The 22,249-nt window shown below is 50.1% G+C and overlaps 1 protein-coding gene across 1 annotated transcript in view; it reads left to right on the top strand.

The window, feature by feature from the left end:
• Positions 1 to 6: 6 nt before the first annotated feature.
• Positions 7 to 22,249, top strand: part of TTC9 (tetratricopeptide repeat domain 9) — a gene marked incomplete at its 5' end in the record, with an annotated part of 36,862 nt that continues 14,619 nt past the window's right edge. Inside the window, 2 exons of the mRNA XM_008057744.1 lie at positions 7 to 229; positions 21,240 to 21,422. Coding sequence (XP_008055935.1) covers positions 7 to 229; positions 21,240 to 21,422 — 406 coding nt within the window. The remainder of the gene's footprint in view (positions 230 to 21,239; positions 21,423 to 22,249) is intronic.

Raw genomic sequence — 22,249 nt, 5'->3', positions numbered from 1 at the left:
TTCAAAAGCCAAGGGGCGCAGTGCTACAAGGACAAGAAATTCCGCGAGGCCATCGGCAAGTACCACCGGGCGCTGCTGGAGCTGAAGGGGCTGCTGCCGCCCCCCGGAGAGCGCGAGCGGGACCCGCGCGCCGCCACCCCTGCCGGGGCCCCCAAGCCCGGCCGCCTCTCAGAGGAGCAGAGCCGCACGGTGGAAGCCATCGAGGTGGACTGCTACAACAGCCTGGCAGGTGAGCCGCGCCCTCCCTCACCCCCACCACCCCTCTTCCCCGCCGCCGGTCCCTCCGCGTCCCGGGGACCACTGCGGCGCCGGCGGCGCGGCTCCCCTGCTAAGGTGTGCGGCTCCGGGGAGGAGAACCCGGGAAGCGCCTCAGAGAAAGTGTGACTTTGGGTTGTGCCATTAGGGCCGTGGTCATCTCTCTTCCCTGTGAGTCTCACCTGTGAATGACTGGACGGGCAGCAGGGGACCCAGCTAGACTGGCGATTGGCAGCTGCTGCCACCGCGCACCGTGGACCTGGGTCCAAATGCGGAAGCAGCGCCCAGGGCGGGCCCCGAATCCGCCGCCAAGCCTGGCGCGTTTCTGCGGGCGGGTCCCCAGGGCGCGTGCACCTGTCTGCTCTCCTGGGCACCAGGATTGGTCCTCGTCTCCCCCCGCCCCGGACGAACCCCGTCCCTGTAGGTGAGGTCCTTCCCAAGTTCTTCGACCCCAGCAACAAAGGGTAGTTTGCCACCAAGCCTTCACATCTTGGGCAAAATGGATCCCCAAATGCCACTTTCTTCCCTCTAAACTCTGCTGGGCTCCCGGTGGCCAGGCAAAGACAGCAATCTCCCGGGAGTCCTTGGGCACGATAGGGCTTGAGCTCCCTGCGCTCTTGCTCTCCCTACCTTCCCTGTTCTCCTTGCCCCTTTCTCACTCAGCTGAAAAAGGGGGGCCCTTCTGAGCGAAGAAGGTGCACAGTCCAGAGTTCATCTAGGGAGGAGGGCCAAAGTCAGCCCGTTTTAAAAATTTACCCGAGACTCAAGAAAATTTAGTCTCCAAAAAAGAAAGAGTCTAGCCCTTTCCAGGGCCTTCCTGTGAGAAGGTGGGAGAGATTAGCAGAGGCACTGGCATCATGTTTGAAAAGCATTCTCTCTTCTTCTCTCACCCCATTTGGTGAGATTTGGGCATGGCCAGGCTTCTCCAACCAAATAAAAGGCCATTTCTCCTATTTCCTAACCCTTGAAGTTGCCTGCACTGGCTGTGGACCATGCGAGAGAGCAGGTGGAGTTGGTGGAAGTGTGACTGGGTGTGGCTGGGGATGGTGGATGCGTCTGGGGCCTAGGCAGTGGAGAGGGGTGCCAATAAATACTGACACACGTGCTCCGTGCCTAAGTGCACATCTGCTCTGTTCCCTTGGAGATTTTTATGCCAGCCTCCCTCTGCCTTCCCATCATGCTATGTCCAGTCTCATCTTCAGTCAGGCAGAATACAACCAGGGAGGCACTTTGTAATTGCAAAGCAGAGTGCAAACTTGAAGGATTAAGAGTCACAGTAGTAGCAGCAGCAGTTGTGAAAATAGGGGTGCTGATGGCAGAAAGTAATAGCAGCAGATGAAGTCGTAGTTCAGCAAAGTAGGACTGTATCAATCCATTGCAAGGTATGGCTTGATCCCCCTTTCTCCTGTAAGTCCTTGGCATGCTGGCTGCCACCCGGCAAATTCTATTCTTATGCTTAAAAGGCAGAACGGCTATCCGTGAGCGGAAGGAGAGGCACTCTGAGCCACTAATTCTGGGCTGATGACGGAGTCTCATATTCAGTATTGTCCATGGATACTCTAGGGCCGCCCCTCGTCCCATGCCTGGGCTGCCAGCCAGCGGCTGGCTCTGCCTGCCCTCCACCCCAGAAGTGGCTACAGTTCCACAGTGAAGCCACAGCTGTCCTTGGTGGGACCAGTCAGCAGCTCCTCCACTCCATCCCCAACGCCCAACACTGGAAACTTCAGGTTGAGAGAATGGAAAGTAGCCGCTGCAGATTTCCCCCACGGCTGCCCTCTCTGGTGCCCACCACTTATCAGCATTAATAATTAATTTTGTGCAATGTTAGGCACTCTATATACACTGCCTTTTTAAATCTTCATAATCAATATAAAAGAAATATCATCATTTTTGCAGAAGAAGAGTCCAAGGCTCCAGAGCTGTTCTGTTCCCAACACGAAGTTCTTGTCATCCGACCTGGATGCACCATATCAGCATCCTCTGGGTCTCTGTGTCCCTCGAGTCCAGTTTCAGGTGGGCTCCAAAACCTTGCACTTTGGGAACTCTTCCAGGAGCACTCAGCCCTGGTAACCAGGAGGAAGAAATACAATGCTTTGATTCAAGGCTCTAACAGGGCTGTTTCCAAATGTCAAGCTTCACATAGGAAAGAAAAGAGTGATTATACACTGAGCAGTCTTGTCAAAGCCAAAATCCGAATATAGAAACTTCAGCAGGGTGGAGGGCTCCACACAGAAGTCACGTTAGGGAGAAGTAGATGCCAGGTGTTAATTTTCTCTGGGGCTATGTGTGAAGTCAGTGACCGCTGTTTCAGAAGTCTCAGGTAATAAGAAAGTATCTTGTTGTTGTTGTTGCTACATTACAGAAGTAATCAATACCGGAAATATGTGTTTTCCTTTAGAAAATACCAAAAAGCTTAAAGAAGAAAATATGAAATTACCTCTAATTCCACCACCTAGGGAAATTCAGTATGGTGTATTTCCTTCCTGTATTTTTTTTTTCTGCGTAAGAAAGTAAACAGAAAACTGAGGTGCTCCCATATATACAATCGCGTATCCTGCTTCTAGTTCCATTTGCCATTATGTTAGATGCATTTTTACATTTCATTAAACTGTTTTCATGAAGATTATTTTCACTGGCAACGTAAAAACTTTAGATATGAGTTTGTAGTCATCCCTGGTTAGACAAGAGGGAAAGATGGTCACTGTTATTGTTATTAGAGCAGAACAGTGCAGAGTGGCCCACAGGATGTCGTTCTCCTATGTCCCTACTAAAAGGAAGAGGCCAGCAAGTACAGACTCGTTCTGGCAGAAAGACAGCTGACTCCGTCATCGGGGCTGCAGCGCCGGCTGCCTGGCAGACCCCGAGTGGGAGCAGTCCGAAGGTATTTTCACAGGGATCTGTCCTTCCACACAGAGCTATGCATAGAGAGAGGCTTGGGGTGTGGAAGGAACTCAGGCTGGCCCAGACATACCTGAGGAATGAGGCTGTGTTGCTAAGGACATCTCTGCTCCAAACAAGAGGCTGCTGTGAGGTTCCTAAAAGAAACCCAGACTCAGTGGGCCCTTGTACTCTGCATGGAAGCCTCCAGAAGAATGGGGGGGGCAGCTAGAATGTGCTGAGACATGTTGGTCTAAAGACCCATTTGGATGACTGGAGGGGATCTCAAACAAGGTTCACAGGTCATTTGCAACATGCCCAGGTTATGTCTCTTCTGGCGTGGACTCTTCTGGCTGGGAGGGATCTGGTCAGTCACGCAAGGTTTCTGGATGTGATTTTGAGAGTCTTGTTTTCCAAGAAAGAGATGGGGAGCATTCTGTTCCTTGAGAATTTTGAATAGTTAAGAAAATATATTTTGACCTGCCTGGGGAGACGTAGGAATCTGACACTTACCAGAGCCACAAAGGAAACATGTATTGGCCAGTTGATTGACTCTTGTTAACCTTGAATGAGATGCAAAACTTCCCTGGGGCTTTGGAATGTTCTGTGCAGAATCCCCTGGAGGGCAGAGACTTGCCCTAAATCTGTTCCTGTGGAGCTCTGGTGGCCCCAGCTGAGGTGTGACCAAAGGGATGCAACATGCAATGACATCATTGGTATTTTCAAATGATGTTCAAGGCTCAAATGCCAGTACTGGAGATGGGTGACAACAGACCTTGGCATTGGACCTGAAGGTTAAGAGCTTATGCTTCTTTCCCTGGCGTACCTTGTGACCTTGGATAAGCCCCTGCCACTTCATTGTACTTCCATTTTTCAATCTACTTAGAGCTATGTTTGGAAGGTTTTTGTTTATTTTACCAAAGGGATGGCATATATCCATTGATCCCAAAAGAAACCACAGGACAGAGGCATGGCAAGATCTAGAAGGAAGTCATACTGGGAAAGCCTGGGGAAGCCTGGGATGGTGCAGGTCCGAAGCCAGCTTTGCCAGTGCTTATGGACATGTCTTGAAACCATGGGAACAGGGCCAGCTACACAATTTGTGGGGCCCAGTACAAGATGAAAATGTGGGACTCTGTTTAAGAGGCAAGGAAAAGTGTCACTAAAGATCCTAAAAGAAGGGCCAGGTGTGGTGGCTCACACTGGTGATCTTGCACTTTGGAAGGCTGAAATAAGAGGATCGCTTGAAGCCAGGAGTTCAAGACTAGCCTGAGCAACATAGTGAGGCCTCATCTCTACCAAAAAAAAATTTTTTTTAATTAGCTGAATGTGGTGGCATGTGCCTGTGTACCAAGGAGGCTGAGACAAGAGGATCCCTTGAGCCCAGGAGTTTGAGGCTGCAGTGAGCTATGATTGTACCACTGTACTCCAGCGAGGTCTTGTCTCTTCAAAATGGGCCTGGCACAGTCGTTCATACCTGTAATCCCAGCACTTTGGGAGGCCGAGGCCAGAGGATTGCTTCAGTTGAATGGTTTGAGACCAGCCTAAGCAACATAGTAAGACCTCGTCTCTGCAAAAAATCAAAACATTAGCCAGGCATGGTGGCACATACCTATAGTCTCAGCTACTTGGGAAGTTGAGGCAAAAGGTTTGCCTGAGGTCAGAAGGTTGAGGCTGCAGCGAACAGTGATCGTGCCACTGCCTCCATCCAGGGTGACAGAGTGAGACTCCAACTAAAAAAAAAAAATCCTAAAAGATAAAGCTTTTTTCTTTCTTTCATGATCTTTCTTCCTCTTGACTGGACATGGTAATTTTTGATTTACTATTTAATATCTTTACAAATAAAATAATTAAAAATTTAAATTATTGGCATAAATTTTACCAATCATCTTTTTTACTGTGTGATGCCAGTTTGAAATGAACATATGGAAGGACTTAACTTATATGTAGAACCATAAAAATCACAACATTCGTATCTCATAGCTCATACATGCATGTGTATTTATTCTTGCTAGTACAGTGGAAATGCCACACAAAACAAAATTGACTGTTTTAAAAATTGACTGTTTTACTTTTTCACATGTGCACTCTCTGCCAGGCTTTCTGATGAGCAGGGAAAGGAAACGGAACTAGATGCTACCCCACTCTCCTCTCCTGTGTTGTTTTATATATATATATATATATATATATATAAAGTCAGAGTCTCATTCTGTTGCCCAGGCTGGACTGCAGTGGCACATTCACAGCTCAGGCAGTCCTCTCACATCACATCCACCTCCCAAAATGCTGGGATTATAGGCGTGAGCCACTGCGCCCAACCCTGTGTCATCATTTTCAACATAAGTTTGGCCAGTGCAGGAACGTAACATAAGAAAGGGTATGACAGGGCACCTAGGCCATTTATGCTTCTGAGAACACTATTTTTCTTCTTCCATTTGAAGCAATTTCTAGGTCAAATGGAGAGTATAACCTCTTGGGACTGTTGGCATGTCCGTGACTTAGTTATAGCCATGATGGCCTTGCTATGATGGCCTTACCGTGTAAGTCTGCATGGACACTCCCACATCATGGGTTTACTGGTATTCTGTGTTTATGGGGCATTGCAAATGCTCTGTGAACTGGGCTGCAAAGAGTGATACTAACAGTGACTGTCTCCTCTGGTCATGCCTGTGGTCCGTCGTCCCATCAGACTTCACTTACAAAACATAAGTTCAAAGATAGAATTAAGAATTTTAAGAATGCAACAGCAGAGTCTTAAACCAAGTACAAGGGCCCTTCTGAATATGGGGCCCCATTCGATGGCCCACATTGCTCACCCTTGAGCCAGTCCTCAATGGGACTCCAGAGGATGGCAGCTGGATACATCTGAAGTGGACAAAATTGGATGTAAACTGTGAGGCAGAGTCCCAGAGCCAAGAGTATTCAATAGAAGTTGGTATTAAGCCGTAGAACCAAGTGTAAAGATGGGCGAATTACAAATGCGAAAACTTGGTGGTGAAAGGGGGGTCAGGGGTAGACATAAGCAGTCATCTGGTAGCCAGAAGATAAGTTTCTTGGGTTAGTACTGATCAAGTGAGGGGAGAAGAAGATGAGATATTCCACCAAGAGCTTACCATCTGGATGGGAGAGCTTGGCTGGCCAGGCCATCGTGGATCTGGGGCCGCTTCTTGGATTGTGTCTTGACCAATAGGCCTTAAGTTGCCGGTAAATGTGGCTTCTGAGACCATCTTCCAAGAAAGAATATGAACATTGAAATTGGGAGAACACTTTTCAGGAAGGCTCTGGGGAGAATGTTCTGAATTTATACTTTGGGCTGAGTTTCATTTCCAGGGGAAATGAGTTGGGAGGCTTTTAGCCAGAAGCTTCTTAGGACATCTTGAAATCAGAGGCCCACAGCCAAAATATATCCATCCAAGGCAAGGATACTCTGCTGCTGTGCAGGTAAGAAGACCAGGAATGCTGCTGCCAGAGCATCATAGGTTGCGAGTGACCTCCAGATGGGAGAGTCTCTCCTTACAGCCACTCTCGTTCACCATCAGACTCTGCCTATTTCAGATGGCTAGGATGAAAGCCGAATGTTTCAGTCAACCAAACCAAGGTGTCCTGATCCCTCTGGGAAGTCCGGTGTCCATGTTTGGAACAGTTTTCCATGTCCACACAGATGATTAGTGTGGCTCTGTCTCAACCACAGAGCAGCAACCACAAGCTCTAATACAGACAGTGGTACCAGGCATTAAAAGGCCAACAATAATGCTACAGAGATTGGGGAGATTAGCCTTCCTGGAAATATGTATATGGCCTTGAAAATATGCAGTAGCCAACTAAAGCTTATTGTCTTATGTGTACATACACAGTTTCATATCAGCCCCAAGATGATGCCATGTCCAGTAGCACCCAAAGCCAACAGTTCCCAAATTTTTGTGAAAAAGGGAAGCGGGATGAGTAATGCTGTGGCAGATCATCTTGAACTAGAAGAATCCCAGGTTGGGATGGATCTGAATGGATTTTCCCTTCCCTGCCCTTCCCCTTTCTGCTAAAAGGACTCAAGTTACAGATGAGAAGTATGCAGAAGAAGCTTGTGGGGCAGATGTTTTCCTTCCTTAGTGTGGAGAGAGCAAGAGTGTGAGATGGGACTAACTGGCTAGCTCAAGAGTTATTTAAACCAGAACTTGGATCTCAGATTTAGAGATGGCCCCAGATCCTACACAGGTACATGGATGTCCTTGTCAACATCACCAACTTGTCATTCAGTTGAGTTAGGCATTTCCAGCAATTGGGGTACTCATCACCATCTGAAGTGATCTTTTGAACAACCACCACCACCAAAACAACAACAACAATAGTAACAATAATGACAAAAGATTACCATGATGAGCACAGTTCCTGGCAGTAGATGTTCCACAAATGTGTTTGAAATGAATGAAAATGTTTGTCCCTGCATCTGTCTCATTAAGGATCCAATCAATTCAGTTGCTTCATTAATACTACCAAAAAAAAAAAAAGAACCCAACAACACAGCAGAAGTGTGGCTTAGTGAACAGAGACCTAGACTACAAGTTTCTGTGTCTAAATTGCTGTGTGCCTTGAAAAGTAAGGGGTTGTGAGAACTAAGGGCTGAATTCCAGGATCTCTAAGCCCCTCTCCAGCTCTTGAAAGAAACATTCTCCCATGCCATTCTTTCTGAACCGTGTGGTCATTACATGGGTGGAGTGGGTCTGTGCATACTTATAGATACCAGTCTCCAAAAATCTTTTATTACAAGAAAAGGCAGAGTGTTGAACAATGTTTAGTATGATTTCCTTTATGCTTATTGAACATTTTAATTAAAATTTTAACATATATGCTATTACCGCATTTTTATTCAGGAACTTTACCTGAAATCATACAGTGAAGTGGTTAATGATTACCTTTGGAAGAAAAGGCTAGGCAAGGAATTGGAGAGAGAGACTTTAATTTTTTATTTTAAATCTTTCCATAGGCCGGGCTCGGTGGCTCAGCCTGTAATCACAGCACTTTGGGAGGCCGAGGTGAGTGAATTGCCTGAGTCCACGGGTTCAAGACCCGCCTGGGCAACTTGACGATACCTCATCTCTACAATAAATCAAAAACTATCTGGGTATGGTAGCATGCGCCTGTAGTTCCAGCTACTTGGAAGGCTGAGGCAGAAGGATCGCTGGAGCCCAGCAGGTCGAGGCTGCCGTGGCCGGGAGCGGCCATTGCATTCCAGTCTGGGTGACAGAGTGAGACTCAAACTCAAAAAAAAAAAAAAAAAAATCTTTCTATAATGTTTGACTCTTCTGCCTGTATGCATAATTACTTTTGTCTTTTTTTTAAAAATGATAACGTGAGTTATCTGTGTAGAGGAATTATAAGCAAATTTGCTTTTGTGTATATTCCTTTAGAAAACACGATTTAGAAACATAATTTTTAATGCCATCTGGGTATGATTTGTGTCCTGTCTGCCCTTGTCAGACACTAACACAAAAGATGTCGAAATTATCCCACACCTCACCCTTCTCTTAGCTTTCTAGAATAGGACTCTCCCCTTTCCGCCATGCCCTGCACCCCAACCCACACACAGGGCTAGGCCCGGGCAGCACGGCAGCCTGCCAAGGAGGGGCTGCACCCAGACTCTATTGCACATTCATGGCATTTGAATCTGGTGAGGCAAGGAACAGAGGTGGATCAGAGCCTGTGATGTAAACTGGACCTGAATGTTAAGATTATCTCAGGTGTTGAGGAAGGAGTGGCATGGGGCTCAGTGTCGGGGAACCTTGCTAGCCCGGGAGTCTAAGGAACCCTGCCTATCAGATGGAGTGGTCGGAGCAGCCTGAGTGCCTGGAAGACAGCTGGCTCATGCCTCCCATCTTGCTGCGTGCCTGCCATGGTTCCTCACAACCCAAAACGTGGAGTGGGGCACTGGGGTGCAGGGTTTTAGTCCAGGCTCTGCTATTAACTTGCTCTGGGACCTTAGGTTAGTCTCCTCAGGCTGAGTCTCGGTTTCCCCATCTTGTAAACACCAGGAGTTGGGCCAGATACCCACCAAGCATTCTCTCAGAAACACTGGCCATCTAGGTTTTTGAAGTGCCCCCCACCCTGCCACCACCGTGCCTTTCTCCCTGAGAGCAACCAGCCTTAGGGAAGGAGACGGGAGGAAAGCTCTCCTTTATTCTGGTTAACCGGGATGTGCTGACAAATAATTGTTGAAAGAACCCAGCTGAGATTTCCGAGGCAGCCCTCACGTACATGAGGGTGAACTGGAATGAGGGGCCTCGAAGCCTCCAAAATGAGTCAAACATGAGGTTTCTGGGAGAAATGTGGGCAGGGGGTGAAGCCCATATAAAATGTCATGTGGGCCAGAATCTAGATTGATGGCACCAAATATTGCCGACTGCAGCTCTGTCTCCCCAGATTATTCCAGAATTCTGGCTGATTCAGACCAGGTAGCCATTCAACAGCAGAAACCTGACAGCGCTAGCCCTGTCAGGTCAGGAAGCACTGTTGGCACAGAGAAAAACCAAAGCTTTAAGAAAAAGACTGGCAAGGGCAGGAGTTGCAGGCAGCAGTTGCAGGCTAAGCCACGGTGACTTAGAGCTGCCATCCTTGGCTCAGGCTGCAGAGCCCTGAAGTTTGGGCCAGACTGGAGCCTTGGGCAGTGTGATCCTGGGCCTGGTGCTCCTCCCACAGCAGAACTGGGTTCCTCTCTCTGATGGACCTGAACTTCCAGGCCTTGGAGACTGTGGGACCACCAGAAACTTGAGGGGACTCTTCCGAGTCCTGTGCAGAGAGGGTGTGTTCTGTGGGTACCTGCAAGGATGGGAAGGAAGAGACAGGCACAGGAAGAGACCGGCAGCTGACTACACCCCAAGACACCCCGAGGGGCAATGTGGCACCATAGAGAAAGTGCTGTGCTTGGTATCAGAGAATCTGGGTATGAATTCCAGCTTCCCAATTCATCCTCCATTCGTCTTGGACTGGCCCCCACCTCAGTGACTTCTGTTTCCATGACCGCAGGGTAGTAGTCATGATGTGCCCCGGGGGATGGTTATGGTGATGGAATTAATGATGTGTGCACACATGCATAGCACAATGCCTGGCACACAGCAATCTCACTCCTACCCGGTATAAACGAACATAGAGGAAAGCATAAGGAGGGGCTGGGAGAAGACAGGAAGCAAGTGAGCAAAAGTTGGGCACGGAGCAGGGGCCAGGGGAAGAGCTCAAGCCCCCCAGGTGGCCACAGGGCAGGGCAGGAGGGCAGGGTGTCAGCTACCAGCCTCAGCATGGATGCCTCCTGCCCGAGAATTCCTGGGCCAGGAAGGCTGTTAGCACATAATCACTCGGATTCTGTGAAGGAGCCTCAGCAGGATCCAGAGCCCGCAGGCCCGGGGTCTGTGCCCCCTTCTAGCTCCTCAGCATCAGAGTCAGCCCAGGAAACAGCAGACATGGTGTCCCACCTGAGACTGCACGGGATCCAGGCTCAGTTAGGCAGTGCCTGCTCTCTGCTGCTTTCTGCACCATATCTAGGCAGACATGGTCTCCCGCCTGAGACAGTGCAGGGGAGCCAGGCTCAGTTAGGCAGTGTCTGTTCTGTGCCGCTTTCTGTGCTGTGTGTCAGCAGACATCTTCCACCTGGGACTACAGGGAATCCAGGCTCAGTTAGACAGCTCCTGTTCTCTACCGCTTTCCATGCCATGTCTTGGCAGATATGCTCTCCCACCTGAGACAATGCAAGAAAGCCAGGCTCAGTTAGGCAGCACCTGTTCTGCACTGCTTACTGCACCGTGACTTGGTATACATGGTCTTCCGCCTGAGACTGCAGAGGAGCCAGGTTCTGTTAGGCAGCACCTGTTCTCTGCCACTTTGCACACTATGTCTAGGCAGACATGGTCTCCTGCCTGAGACTGTGCAAAGGAGCCAGGCTCAGCTACGCAGTGTCTGTTCTCTGCTGCTTTCTGTGCTGTATGTCGGCAGACATGTCTTCCACTTGAGACTGCAAGGGATCCAGGCTCAGTTAGGCAGAGCCTCTTCACCGCCACTTTCTGTGCCATGTCTCGGCAGACATGATCTCCCTGCCTTGTTCCCACAGCCACCTCCTCCCTCTCTGCCTACACATGGAGGTCAAGAGTGAAAGGGAGGGGCGTGGGTGGGATAACTTGTAAGTGCATTGCCGTGGTGCCCAGGTTGGTGCCAAAGGACTGAGCTGACCTTGGGCTGTGGCTAGGCAACTCCCTCGAGCAGATCCCATGATGCCTTAAAGGGCCATCCACGTGAGCCCTCCACTTGAAGGTTCTAGGCTGGCACTCCCCCTTCACTCTTCCTGCTGTTTCTCTGACAGCTGTTCTTGCCAACAGAGGTTGGGGAAGGAGACTGTGAACTTCTTGAAGATGTCAGCATCTTTTGAATTCCTCCACTTTCCTCATGAAGCCCTGGGTGCAGGCGTGGTGAACAAATCCCTTTTGACTACATTTACTAAGAGCATCTGCCTAGAATCATGTCATGATGATGAGGGAGAAGCAGTAGCCTTGGTGGGGACCCCAATGCTGGGGACATTGTGTGAAGACTCAGAAGGTGGGAACACAAGGGGAAGCCTGGTCATGATGGAGAGGTCTCCAGACAGTGTTATGAAAACAAAGAAAACAAAATGACACTAGACAGTGTTTGTTTGTTTGAATGTAGTGCAAGTGCTAGATGGAAACAGAGAAGGTAAAAAATAATGTGAATGGAACCAGAAGATGCAACCCACTAGATAAAGCCACACAACTTCTGGCAGTGGGAGTAGCAGCAGCAGAGGGAGTAGCAGCAGCAGAGGGAGTAGCAGCAGCAGTGGGAGTAGCAGCAACAGAGAGAGTAGCAGCAGATGAAGCTGCTATAGTACATCAGCACCATGGACTATGACTCAGCAATAAAAAGGAATGAACAACTGATACCCACATTAGCTCAGATGCCAAGGGAATGATACTGAGTGAAAAAAAGCCAATTCCAAAAGATTTTGTATGACTCCATTTATAGAATATTTTTGAAATGACAAAATTTTAGAAGTGCAGAAGAGGTAAGCAGTTGTTAGGGTTGAAAATGTTATGGCCAAACCAGGTTCTTATGCCCACTGCCCAGAGAAAACAAAACCCACCCAGCCATTACAGTGAGAAACAGCTTAATAGTCCAAAGTAGCTGAGTGAGCAGAGTGGGAGAAATCTCTCAAACCTGCCTCCCCAAGAATGCAAAAGCGAGGCTTTAAGGGAACTTGGCCTCAGAGGGACAGGGCTGCTGACTGGTTGCTGATGTTGTGGGGTGGAGGCCATCTTCCTATTGTAGAGTCTACTTCTGAGAGATGGCCCCACGTCCTGTCAAGCCCACTTCCTGTTGTTCTGACCTGCGTGGGTCCATCAGAGTACAAAGATCTCGAATACCCTTCTTAGGTTTTACAATAGATGCTATCCATGAGGCAAGTCCAGTGACTGCCACGTACACCCCCTTGACCCCAAGCCATTAAGGAGCTTAGGAGAAAGGTGTGGGGGAGGTGGAGTCCATGAAGGTTGAAGCCACTTCTGTCTTTCAAGGGTGTCTTGTCTCCTCAGTCTCATGTTGACCAGTCTGTGGGACAGCTTCCCCTCCTCTCCAGGGGTCAGGACAGGCAGGTAAACCTAGAAGAAATGTATTCATTAACTTCTAACCATAGCTGCAACTTTTACTCTGTGACCTGATATTAATTCTGTATACATAGTTTCAAAAAGAAGGTGGTGGGACTGGAATGGAATGGAAATGTTTATCAACAGCAGCCAGAGTGAGTTCTGTAGTGAGGGAGGTGTTCTGTAACTTGACTTCAGAGGTTGAATGAGGGAACTACATGTGATAAAATTACATATAACTAAACACACACAGATGAGTACAGTAAAGCTAGGGAAACCTGAATAAGGTCTGTGAATTGCATCAGTGTCGATATCATAGCTAATATGTTGTACTATAGTTTTACGGGTTGTTACCACTGAAGGAAACTGGGTAACGGGTACAGGGATGCATGTTCTCTCTCTCTCTCTTCTCTCTCTCTCTCTCTCTCTCTCTCTCTCTCTCTCTCTCTCTCTCTCTCTCAATTCAGAGATGGGGATCTTGCTATGCTGCCCAGTCTGATCAAACTTCTGGGGCACAAGGGACCTATTTTTCATATTTCTTACAACTGTTTGTGAATCGACAATTATGTCAATGACAATTTCAAGTAAAAAATAATAACTTGGGGTCAGCTCTGCAAGCACCAGATAAGGGAGGGTTTGTTTCAGGAAGAAACCAGAACCAGGCAATATCAGCCCTATCAGGATAACAGTAGACTAGATGGAATTGGAGATGTTGGTGGTTTTAGAACTTTAAAAAAAAAAAAGCAGCAGTGGCAGTAAAAACTTTGCCCTTGGTTTTATTTGCTTGTTTTTGGTTTTCTCCCTAAATGCAAAGGGACAAGTTGGTTGGAAGGTTCTGGGGGCTATATGGGAGGCTTTCAGATGAGATGCATTTACTTATAAAGTGAGAACACTTGGCACCAGGCCTCACAGGTAATCCACACTAGAAGCCGAGCCCATGCCTCAGACAAGTCTTGTGAAGGCACTGAGTTAAAAGTCACTGTAGGTAGTTGAGCATCTGAGGCAGGCCATGTGTGTCATGGTTAAAAGCACAGTCTCAGGTGCCACATGGTGGGTTCAAATCCTGGCTCTGACACCTATTAGCTCTGTGACCTTGGGAAAGTGATTCAACTTTGGTGTCCATTTCCCTTCTGAAAAATGGGAAAAATGCTAGGACCTACCTCGTAGGTTGATGATGGGATTAAATGAGTTAGTGCTTAGAGCGGTGTCTGGCCCCTTTGTGCATAGTGGACATCTCCTGTTCTTCCTCATCATCCCCTTCTGAGAAGATGAATGGACCCGACTGGTGGTGCAGGGCTGGATTCTCCAGGGCTCATCCGGGGTACCTTGTGCTTCCGCCCCTTTCCCCCATATCCTTGGCCTGTGTTCTTGTTCTCCAGGGAAAAACCTCAGATCACTAAGAAGAGAAATATGTAAAACATCACAGAAAACAATATGTGCCCACGTGTGGAGTTCCCAGCTCTTGAACTCGCCTCCTGCCACCTGTCTGCCCTTGTGGGTAACCACAGAGCTCCCCATGGCTGTCCTGGGCTCTCACAGCTTAACAACTAGAGGGTTCTTGTGAGACACACATCTTAAGCTCCAGAAAGCAAAGGACTGACTCCATGAGTGAGGAGGTCCCCAAAGGAACTCACTGGTGACTTCCTCCAAGTGTCAGTGACTGGGCTCCATCTGAGCCCTCGGCTCCACCTATGTCCCTGGGCATGACGTCTGGGGCTCTTTATGTTAAACAAGGTTCCATGGGTGATTTTACAAGAAACACTCATCTTTGAGGTGCTCACAGCATCAGGAACCGGCACTTGGGAAGCACTGACTTTTCTGATCTTGCCAACAAACCTTCAAGGAGAAAGCAGGGGGTCACCATGATCACCTCCATGTTTGCCATCTTCAATACAGAGACTTTGAGAGGCCCTGGCCCAGGGACACTGATGTGAATGCAGTGCTGGGGACGTTGTTAGAAGCAGGTGACTCAGAGGCACCTGGACAGATCGGCCGCTTCTTTGCCAAAACCCTGACTTCCCTCTCCCCCAAGGCTCTCTCGGGCTGGATGGTCAAAGGAGGGGCCTGTTTGCTGTTGCTACCCCCATGAGCGTGCAAAGCTCCTGGCCCTTCTGAGTCATCAGGACTCCAGGGGAGCCCAGTGACCTTTGTCCTTCCTCCAGCCCATCGTAGCGCCATCAGCCAGATCCCACTGGAACATCCATGCATGAGAAGGGAAGGGGCTGAGGGCAGGCGGCTCTCAAGCCTGAAGTTTGGGGACATGGAAGGGTGGGAGTGACACTGACAGTTGGCCCCGAGGCAGTGATCTGTCAGAGAATACAGTAGGCCTGAAAACCCACTCCCTTTCTTTCTTTGCAAATTCCTTTCTGGTTGCAAAGCTAACTTTGCAGTGTTCTCACACTCACCTGCACCACCCCAAGATGTAAAATACACCTTAGGAAGAAAACCCAGCAATGTAAAACCAAGCATTGGACTTAGATTTGGGGAACGTCCCGAGCAAGCCTGAGTTTATGTACACCCTGGGCCAAGGTACAAAAATGAGAAAACCAAAGAAGAACCATGTTCAGAACCATGGACACAAGCGTTTGTGTGTACAGAAGAGAAAATCCCCACTTTCTTGGGAATATGTAATTGGACAGGCCGCTAAAACCCAAGTCATAGAGCCTCACGGAGTAAAAACATTACTGCACACACTGCGTGTCCTCCAAAGAGAACCCTGCATGTCACCCTCCCAAGTGACTTATGCGAGGCCCCCTTTCCTGCACATCTGATCTGTCCTCAGAAATGTGCTGTAAACTCAGCTTTTTCTTTGTGTATGTGTCACACATTGTGTCCAGTACTCAAGATGGAAATTATTTCTGACCCATGTGCACATTGCTGGGAAAACTATTTGATAAGCGGGCTCTTAGCAAATGTATTATTATTATTAATTATTATTGTTTTGTGTCAGTAGCTTTAGGGGTATGGATGGTTTTTGGCTACATGGGTGCATTGCATAGTGGTAAAGAAGTCTGGGCTTTAAGTGTACCTGTCACCCCCACCTGTGCACACTGTACCCAGTGGGAGATTTCCCTCCCCCACAAGATTCCAGTGTCCATCTATGCCTTGCTGACCCCTGGCTTAGCTCACCCTGGATAAGCAACCTTCTGAAGAACTCAGATTTATGAGAATCCATTTTTGTCCCAGCACCATGGGAAGCACATAACATGCGTTAATTGTCATCAATTATCTCATTTCGTCACCACGAGTTCTCCCACAAAATGTGCATCATTGCCTTCATTCATCACGAGAAGATAAGGCCCAGGGAAGCTGTGGAACCTGCCCCAGGGCCTGTGCCAGGAAGGGGCAGAGTGAGGCTGCACCTCCAGACCCAGCCCTAGTCCCCAGCCAGGGCACCTGGAGCTGGTGCGCTTCTCTGTGCTTATTTGATTTGGTTGGGGTCTACACTCATCATTCAGTATTCTGACTGTCACCTCCGCCCAAATCCTACGCTCCCTCCACTTTATGGCTGTGCCATTCCTCCTTGAAATAAATCTGAAAGCAAATCAAATCATGTGGCAAACTCTTGGAAGAATACTCCCCCAGTAATGCAATAGTCCCTTCCTGGGGCCACCTTGCAAGGACTGTGGTAATAATTTGCCACTACCTGTGTGGTTCAAAATTACAGAAGTGTGTATTACTCTGGAGGCCAGAAGTCCAAGGCCAAGGTGTTGGCAGGGCTGCCCCTTCAGAGGGCCGTATGGGAGAATCTGCTCCCCACCTCTCTGTTGACTACTGTTGGCCCCAGTGTTCCCTGGTTATTGACAGCGGGCTTCTCTTGTGTCTGGTCACAACATCTTCCTTCTGTGTGCGTCTGTCTCTGTGTTCATATTAGATTAGGACCCATCCTAATGACCTCATTAATCCAAGCACCTCTGTGAAGACTCTGTCTCCAGATAACCTCACCTTCTTGGGTATCGAGGTTAGGACTTCAGCCCCTACCCCTTCTCCTCTACCCCGGACTTTCCTTCTGCTCAGAAGATAAAAGCAAGCGTGGTGAGTCAGCGGTAAGCCGACGACTTCACCAACTTGTTCTTCCTCTCTTCCAGGTTTCCTTCATCTCATGCCAGTGGGTGGCATTGTGCCCTGCACACACCAGGAAACACAAAAACAGGATAGGTGCCAGATCTGGGAGAACCCAAGGCCTCAGTGTGGGGCTTGGGCACATGAGGCTTGGGTTGTTCTCTGCCTGCGCCTGAGTGTGCCATGGGGCTCTGGATGTTACCACAGAACCCTCGGTGGAGCCAAGAAAGCCTGCCAGCTCCTTTTTCCATAGAATCATAGCCCACCCACCCAGGGGTGGCAGTGGGGGAGGAATCTGCAAAGGGGAAAGATTTGCCACCCCAATCTTTGTCCCCCTGGATCACCTGCCTCTTGTAAGCTGTGTGGTCCTTGTGCTCAGCTCAGGAAAGGCTGTTTCCATCCCTGTACTCCCTCCCAAGCCTGATGGAGGCCCATCTTCCTGCTCCATGGCTTGGTGGATGTGCCCACCGTGCTTATTTGGACTTTTCAGAACACCCGGAGGCCAGAGGGTTCATGATGTTGCTCTTGAAAGAGCTTCTAGATGTGACTCTGTTTATTTCTCTCTGTCTCCATCTCTCTATTTCGCTTTCTATTTCTCTATCTCTTTCTCTCTTTTCTCTTTATCTCACCCCCACCCCGCCCCCAGCTCCGCTTAGAAAACTTTTTCTCCATTTCACTTGAATCAGTGGTACATAAACATGGGGATACTCGACAATGCCTGGAGACATCTTTTGGTTGTCACGACAGGCACATTGTGAAGAGAGAGAGGCCAGAAAAGCTGCTGAACTCAATCCTGCAAGGCACAAGGCATCCTCCTGTAACCAAACATCATCCAACCCGAATGTGAATAGTGCTGAGGCTGAAAAACACTCAATCTCCAGATCCCAGCGGAAGTGCCACTTCTTCCAGGAGGGCCTCCACAGCACTTCGGGTCACCTCCTGTGCTCCCACCCTGCCCTTCCTCACGGTGCCTGGCCCCCTCATGAATACTGAGATGAGGTGGCATCTGTCCGTCACCCCAGGAGGGGTACTACCCATCACCCACCTGCTCCCTACTCAGGAGGCCCCAGGCTTTGCTGCGTCCGCCTGGGAACACGAGGGCAGGAGTCTTGCCAGAGATCTGCCTCCCTCTTCAGGGTGTATGGGTCTCCGAGGGCTCCCCATACAGGCCACAGAGGCCCCAAGCTCAAGGTGCTATCTAGGGAGCCTGCAGAAGCAGGCTGGTACCCCACTTCATCCCCTTCCAACCGGTGACCTTCAGCTCCTTCCTGCAGTCCTCTGGAGCTGGATTTCATCATCTATGAAAAGAGGGTAAAAATAGAACCTGCTTCCTAGAATTGTGAGGATTAAAGGCTTGTGAAGTGCAAGCACAGCTCTAACACAGGGCAAGGGTCAAGAACCACAGGAGGACATGTGGGACGATGCCACTTATTCTGAGGGTCGTAGCCACCCCCAGGCCCTGGCCAGTGGTCCTGGGGACAGGGAAGGAGCAGTCAGGATGCAGCCCATCAACCTTCCTAACACTCCACTGTGCTTGCGAGCTTCTCACCTACTTCTAGCCCACAGGTTTGTTCGATGTGCCAGGACCCCCCACCCAAAGGGGAGAGGTACCTAAAAGCCACCTGCAGGTAGAGCTGGGTGTGGCAGCTCATGCCTATAATTCCAGCACTTTGGGAGGCCAAGGTGGGTGGATTTCTTGAACCCAGGAGTCCGAGACCAGCCTGGACAACACGGCGAGATTTCATCTCTACAAACAAATCAAGAAATTAGCTGAGTGTGGTGGTACGCATCTGAAGTCGCAGCTACTCGGGAGGCTAAGACAGGGGGCTCTCCTGAGCCCAGGAGGTCAAGGCTGCAGTGAACCATGATGGTGCCACTGCGCTGCAGCCTGGGCAACAGAGTGAGACTCCGACTCAAAAACACTTGCAGGCAGGGCCAAGGGTGCCTCCAGAATGCCTCACTCTCTACCACAGTCTTTTTCAGAGCCCTGGCCCAGAGCCCCATCTTCCCCAGCCCTACCTCTGGGGCCTGCAGAGGCGCCACATCCCATCCTCCCCCGCCAGGTCCCCAGCCAGGTATCCCAGTTGCCACAGGACCTGCAGGGGAATGAGACACATTTTCGCCAAATAAGTCTCAGAAAGCTATGGCTCTGTTACTTTAACCCTTTGGAGGCTGCGGGGGAGGAGAGGCTTTTCCATTTCCAGGCTTCTTTGCTCTGCCCCATCCTACCCCGCCCTCCACCCCACCCCACCCCACCCCCATCTTAGGCATGGAATAACTTTTTAAAAGCAACAAAGATCTGTTCCCTAGATGACCAGGGGCAGCAAACAGAAGCGTCTGTTGGAAGAGGGAGGGCTGGATGGACCAAGGGCAGGGCAGTCAAAGAGGCCATCAGGTGGGTGTGTGACGGCACCGGTGGAAAAGCCCTTAGTTCTGGGAGCAGAGGCAGGAGCCCAGGCCCACCCAGGTGGTGGCCAGTGAGCTTCTCAGCCAGGAGGCTCCTTAAGACACCTTCCTGCCTGCAGAGCTACAGGAGCACCAGGCAAGCTCCAGCAGCATGGTAGGGGGGCGGCAGAGGAAGGAAAGGGAAGGATCTCATAGGGGAAGAACCAACAGATTGCAGTTCTTGGTGAGGCTCGGCTTCCTGTGTCTGAGAGCAGCAGCCTGTGGCCTCTGCTGTGGCTTCCTGGTCTGCAATTGTGTAGCCACACAGATCAGTGTCTGGATCTGGGCTGATTCTCTCTCACTTCCTGGGCCTCATTCCTTCCCCAGAGAGCCTCCGTGATCCTCCTCAGTCTGCAGAAGGATAAGCTTTTTGGGTCCAAAATGTACAGTGAAAAGTCCAGTCTCTTAATGAGCAATTTCGATCGATACCCAGGAAGTTATTTAAGGCAATTGGACCCCTTGAGATGACCATCAGTGGCTGGGCTCCATCCCGAGTACACGTCTCTCCCCGTGTGGGGAGTCTGAGCACAAAGACAGGGCGGAGCCTCAGGTTTGCTTCCCGATCTGTTTTCACTTTGAAGAAGTGCTCAAATGTCTTATTCCCCTTTCTTTGAAATCCCCCTGATGTTGAGCACCCCGCTTTGCCCCCAGCCAGTGCTTCCTGAGTATCCGTGTGGTGGAATGGAGGTGACTTTGTGGGATGCCAGGACACAGCATTTCAGTCACTCTCCAAGGTCATCCAGGCCCCCTCCAGGGACTCCCTTATCCTGGTCTTACCCCTGGCTGCTTGGAGCTGGCGAGAAAAGCATCCGGGGAAGATAGCTGACTCAGAAATGGGTGTTTGTGGGTTGGGGTGGGGTCCCAGCCATGGGCATCTGCCTTGGTTTCCTCTTGGGGGATCTTGGGTCGCTCATGTCCAGAGGTGTGCCCCATGTGAGCTGGTCACTGGCCCATCGGAAGATTCCTCTTCTCAGGAACTGCAGAGACAGACATGTAGGAAGGGGAACTCAAGGGGAGTTCAAGCAGACATCACTGGCACGAGGCTGGAGAGCATGGTAGTGATGTCAACTAACGTATTCTGAGTGCTTGTTATGTGGCAAGCCTGTGTTGAGTGCTTTATGGCTATAGTTTTATAGAATCCTCCCACAACAACTCGATAAGAAAGAACTCGGACTCTGGAGCCAGACTGCTTCTGTTTCAATCCCACCCTTGTCTCTTGTGTGACCCTGGGAAATTTCTTAAGCTCTCTGGGCCTCAGCTTCTTTGCCTGTGAAATGAGAATAAAACAGTAGTGTCCACATGTTAATTTTCTGAGGGTGACATCAGGAAATACATGTGAAACAGACCAGGTCTGGCACAAGGTAAGCACTCAGCACACTGACCACGATGGTGACGATCATGGTGATCATGCCACTCCCTCTGGTAGTTTATTCCTAGGGCTGCCGTAACGGAGGTCCACAAAGTGAGTAGCTCAAAGTAACAGAAATGGAGCCTTACAGTTGTGGAAACCAGGGTTCCAAGGCTGGGTGTCGGTGGGCTGCCCCTTCCCGGGGCTGCGTGGGAGACCCTGCTCCTTGCCCCTCTACTGGCTTCTGGTGTCCCTGGTATTCCTGGGTTGTCGACAGCTGCCTTCTCCCATGTGTGTCTCTGTCCGTTTCCCCTTCTCATAAAGACACCAGCCATGCTGAGTCAGGGCCTGCACTCACGACTTCATCTTAACTGGATCACCTTCGTGAAGACCCTGGGGGTGAGAACTTCAACCCATAACACCAGGCTGAGTGACTGACTGCTCAAGGCTCCAACTTGTCAGTGACAAAACCCGTCCCAGAGCCCAGGAGAGTTAGAAGACGACCCCCCTGTCGTAGAACCCCTGGAAGCCCTATCCCTGTCCACCTCTGGGGAGAAGGCGCCATGGAGGATGTGCAGGGTGGTGCTGTCATGTCAGTGGTGTGTCCCTGTCTTCCGCTGCAGCCTGCCTGCTCCAGGCTGAGCTGGTGAACTACGAGCGTGTCAAGGAATATTGCCTCAAGGTCCTCAAGAAGGAAGGCGAGAACTTCAAGGCGCTCTACCGCTCAGGGGTGGCCTTCTACCACCTGGGGGACTACGAGAAGGCCCTGCAGTACCTAAAGGAGGCCCGGACTCGGCAGCCCACAGGTAGGGGAGGCCACTGTCACCTTGCCATCCCCTGGCAGTGAGGGGCCTTCTCAGGGCGGGAGATGGTGCCACAGCTGCAGGGCCGGGCTGAACAGAGGGTCCACCAGGGGCTGGTGTGTGACGGGACCTCTGGGGTGATGGGACTAGGGTCGGGTGCATGGTAGGACTTGGGAACCAGATGTGCGACGGACCTGGCAGTCAGGTGCGTGATGGGACCTGGGGGTCAAGAAGAGCCCCGGTCCTGCCTTTGCCTGGGGCCTGGGCTGGGGAGCCTGGGCACTCCTCTCTCTGAATAGTATGGAGTTCCATCCCTCCCGCTCAGAACCTAGCTCTCTCCAGTATCCAGTAAACTCACATTGAATTCTTATCACGTGCCAAGACTCGTACCACCATCGGGGGTGCCAATGAGAAGAGCCCACAACTGGCTGGCGAGACAGAGAGAAGCAGGTGGTTCTGGCCACACCTGGCACCTCTCGGGAAGCTCCAGCTTTTCCACTCAGCTCCTGTCCCTTGGATCGAGTGTGCTCTGTCCCCTTCCCTTAATTTACATCCTGTGCTCACTCATCACCCACCCACGCATTCCACAGAGATGTATGGAGGGGTACAATGGTACTGGTGCATAGTAGCAAATGAAAGAAAGTTGCTACCCCAGCCTAAGCAGCAAAGCATGACTCTATCTCTTTAAAAAAAAGCTGAGTGTGGTGACTTATGTCTGTAATCCCGGCAGTTTGGGAGGCAGAGGGGAGAAGATTGCCAAGGACAGGGGTTCAAGATCAACCTGGGCAACTTGGCAAGACCTTGTCTCTATATTAAATAAATAATTTAAA

Source organism: Carlito syrichta, unplaced genomic scaffold (genome assembly GCF_000164805.1).
Source record: "Carlito syrichta isolate Samal-C Ts95f unplaced genomic scaffold, Tarsius_syrichta-2.0.1 Scaffold303115, whole genome shotgun sequence".
NCBI lineage: Eukaryota > Metazoa > Chordata > Mammalia > Primates > Tarsiidae > Carlito > Carlito syrichta.
This window is presented reverse-complemented; position numbering and strand designations above follow the sequence as displayed.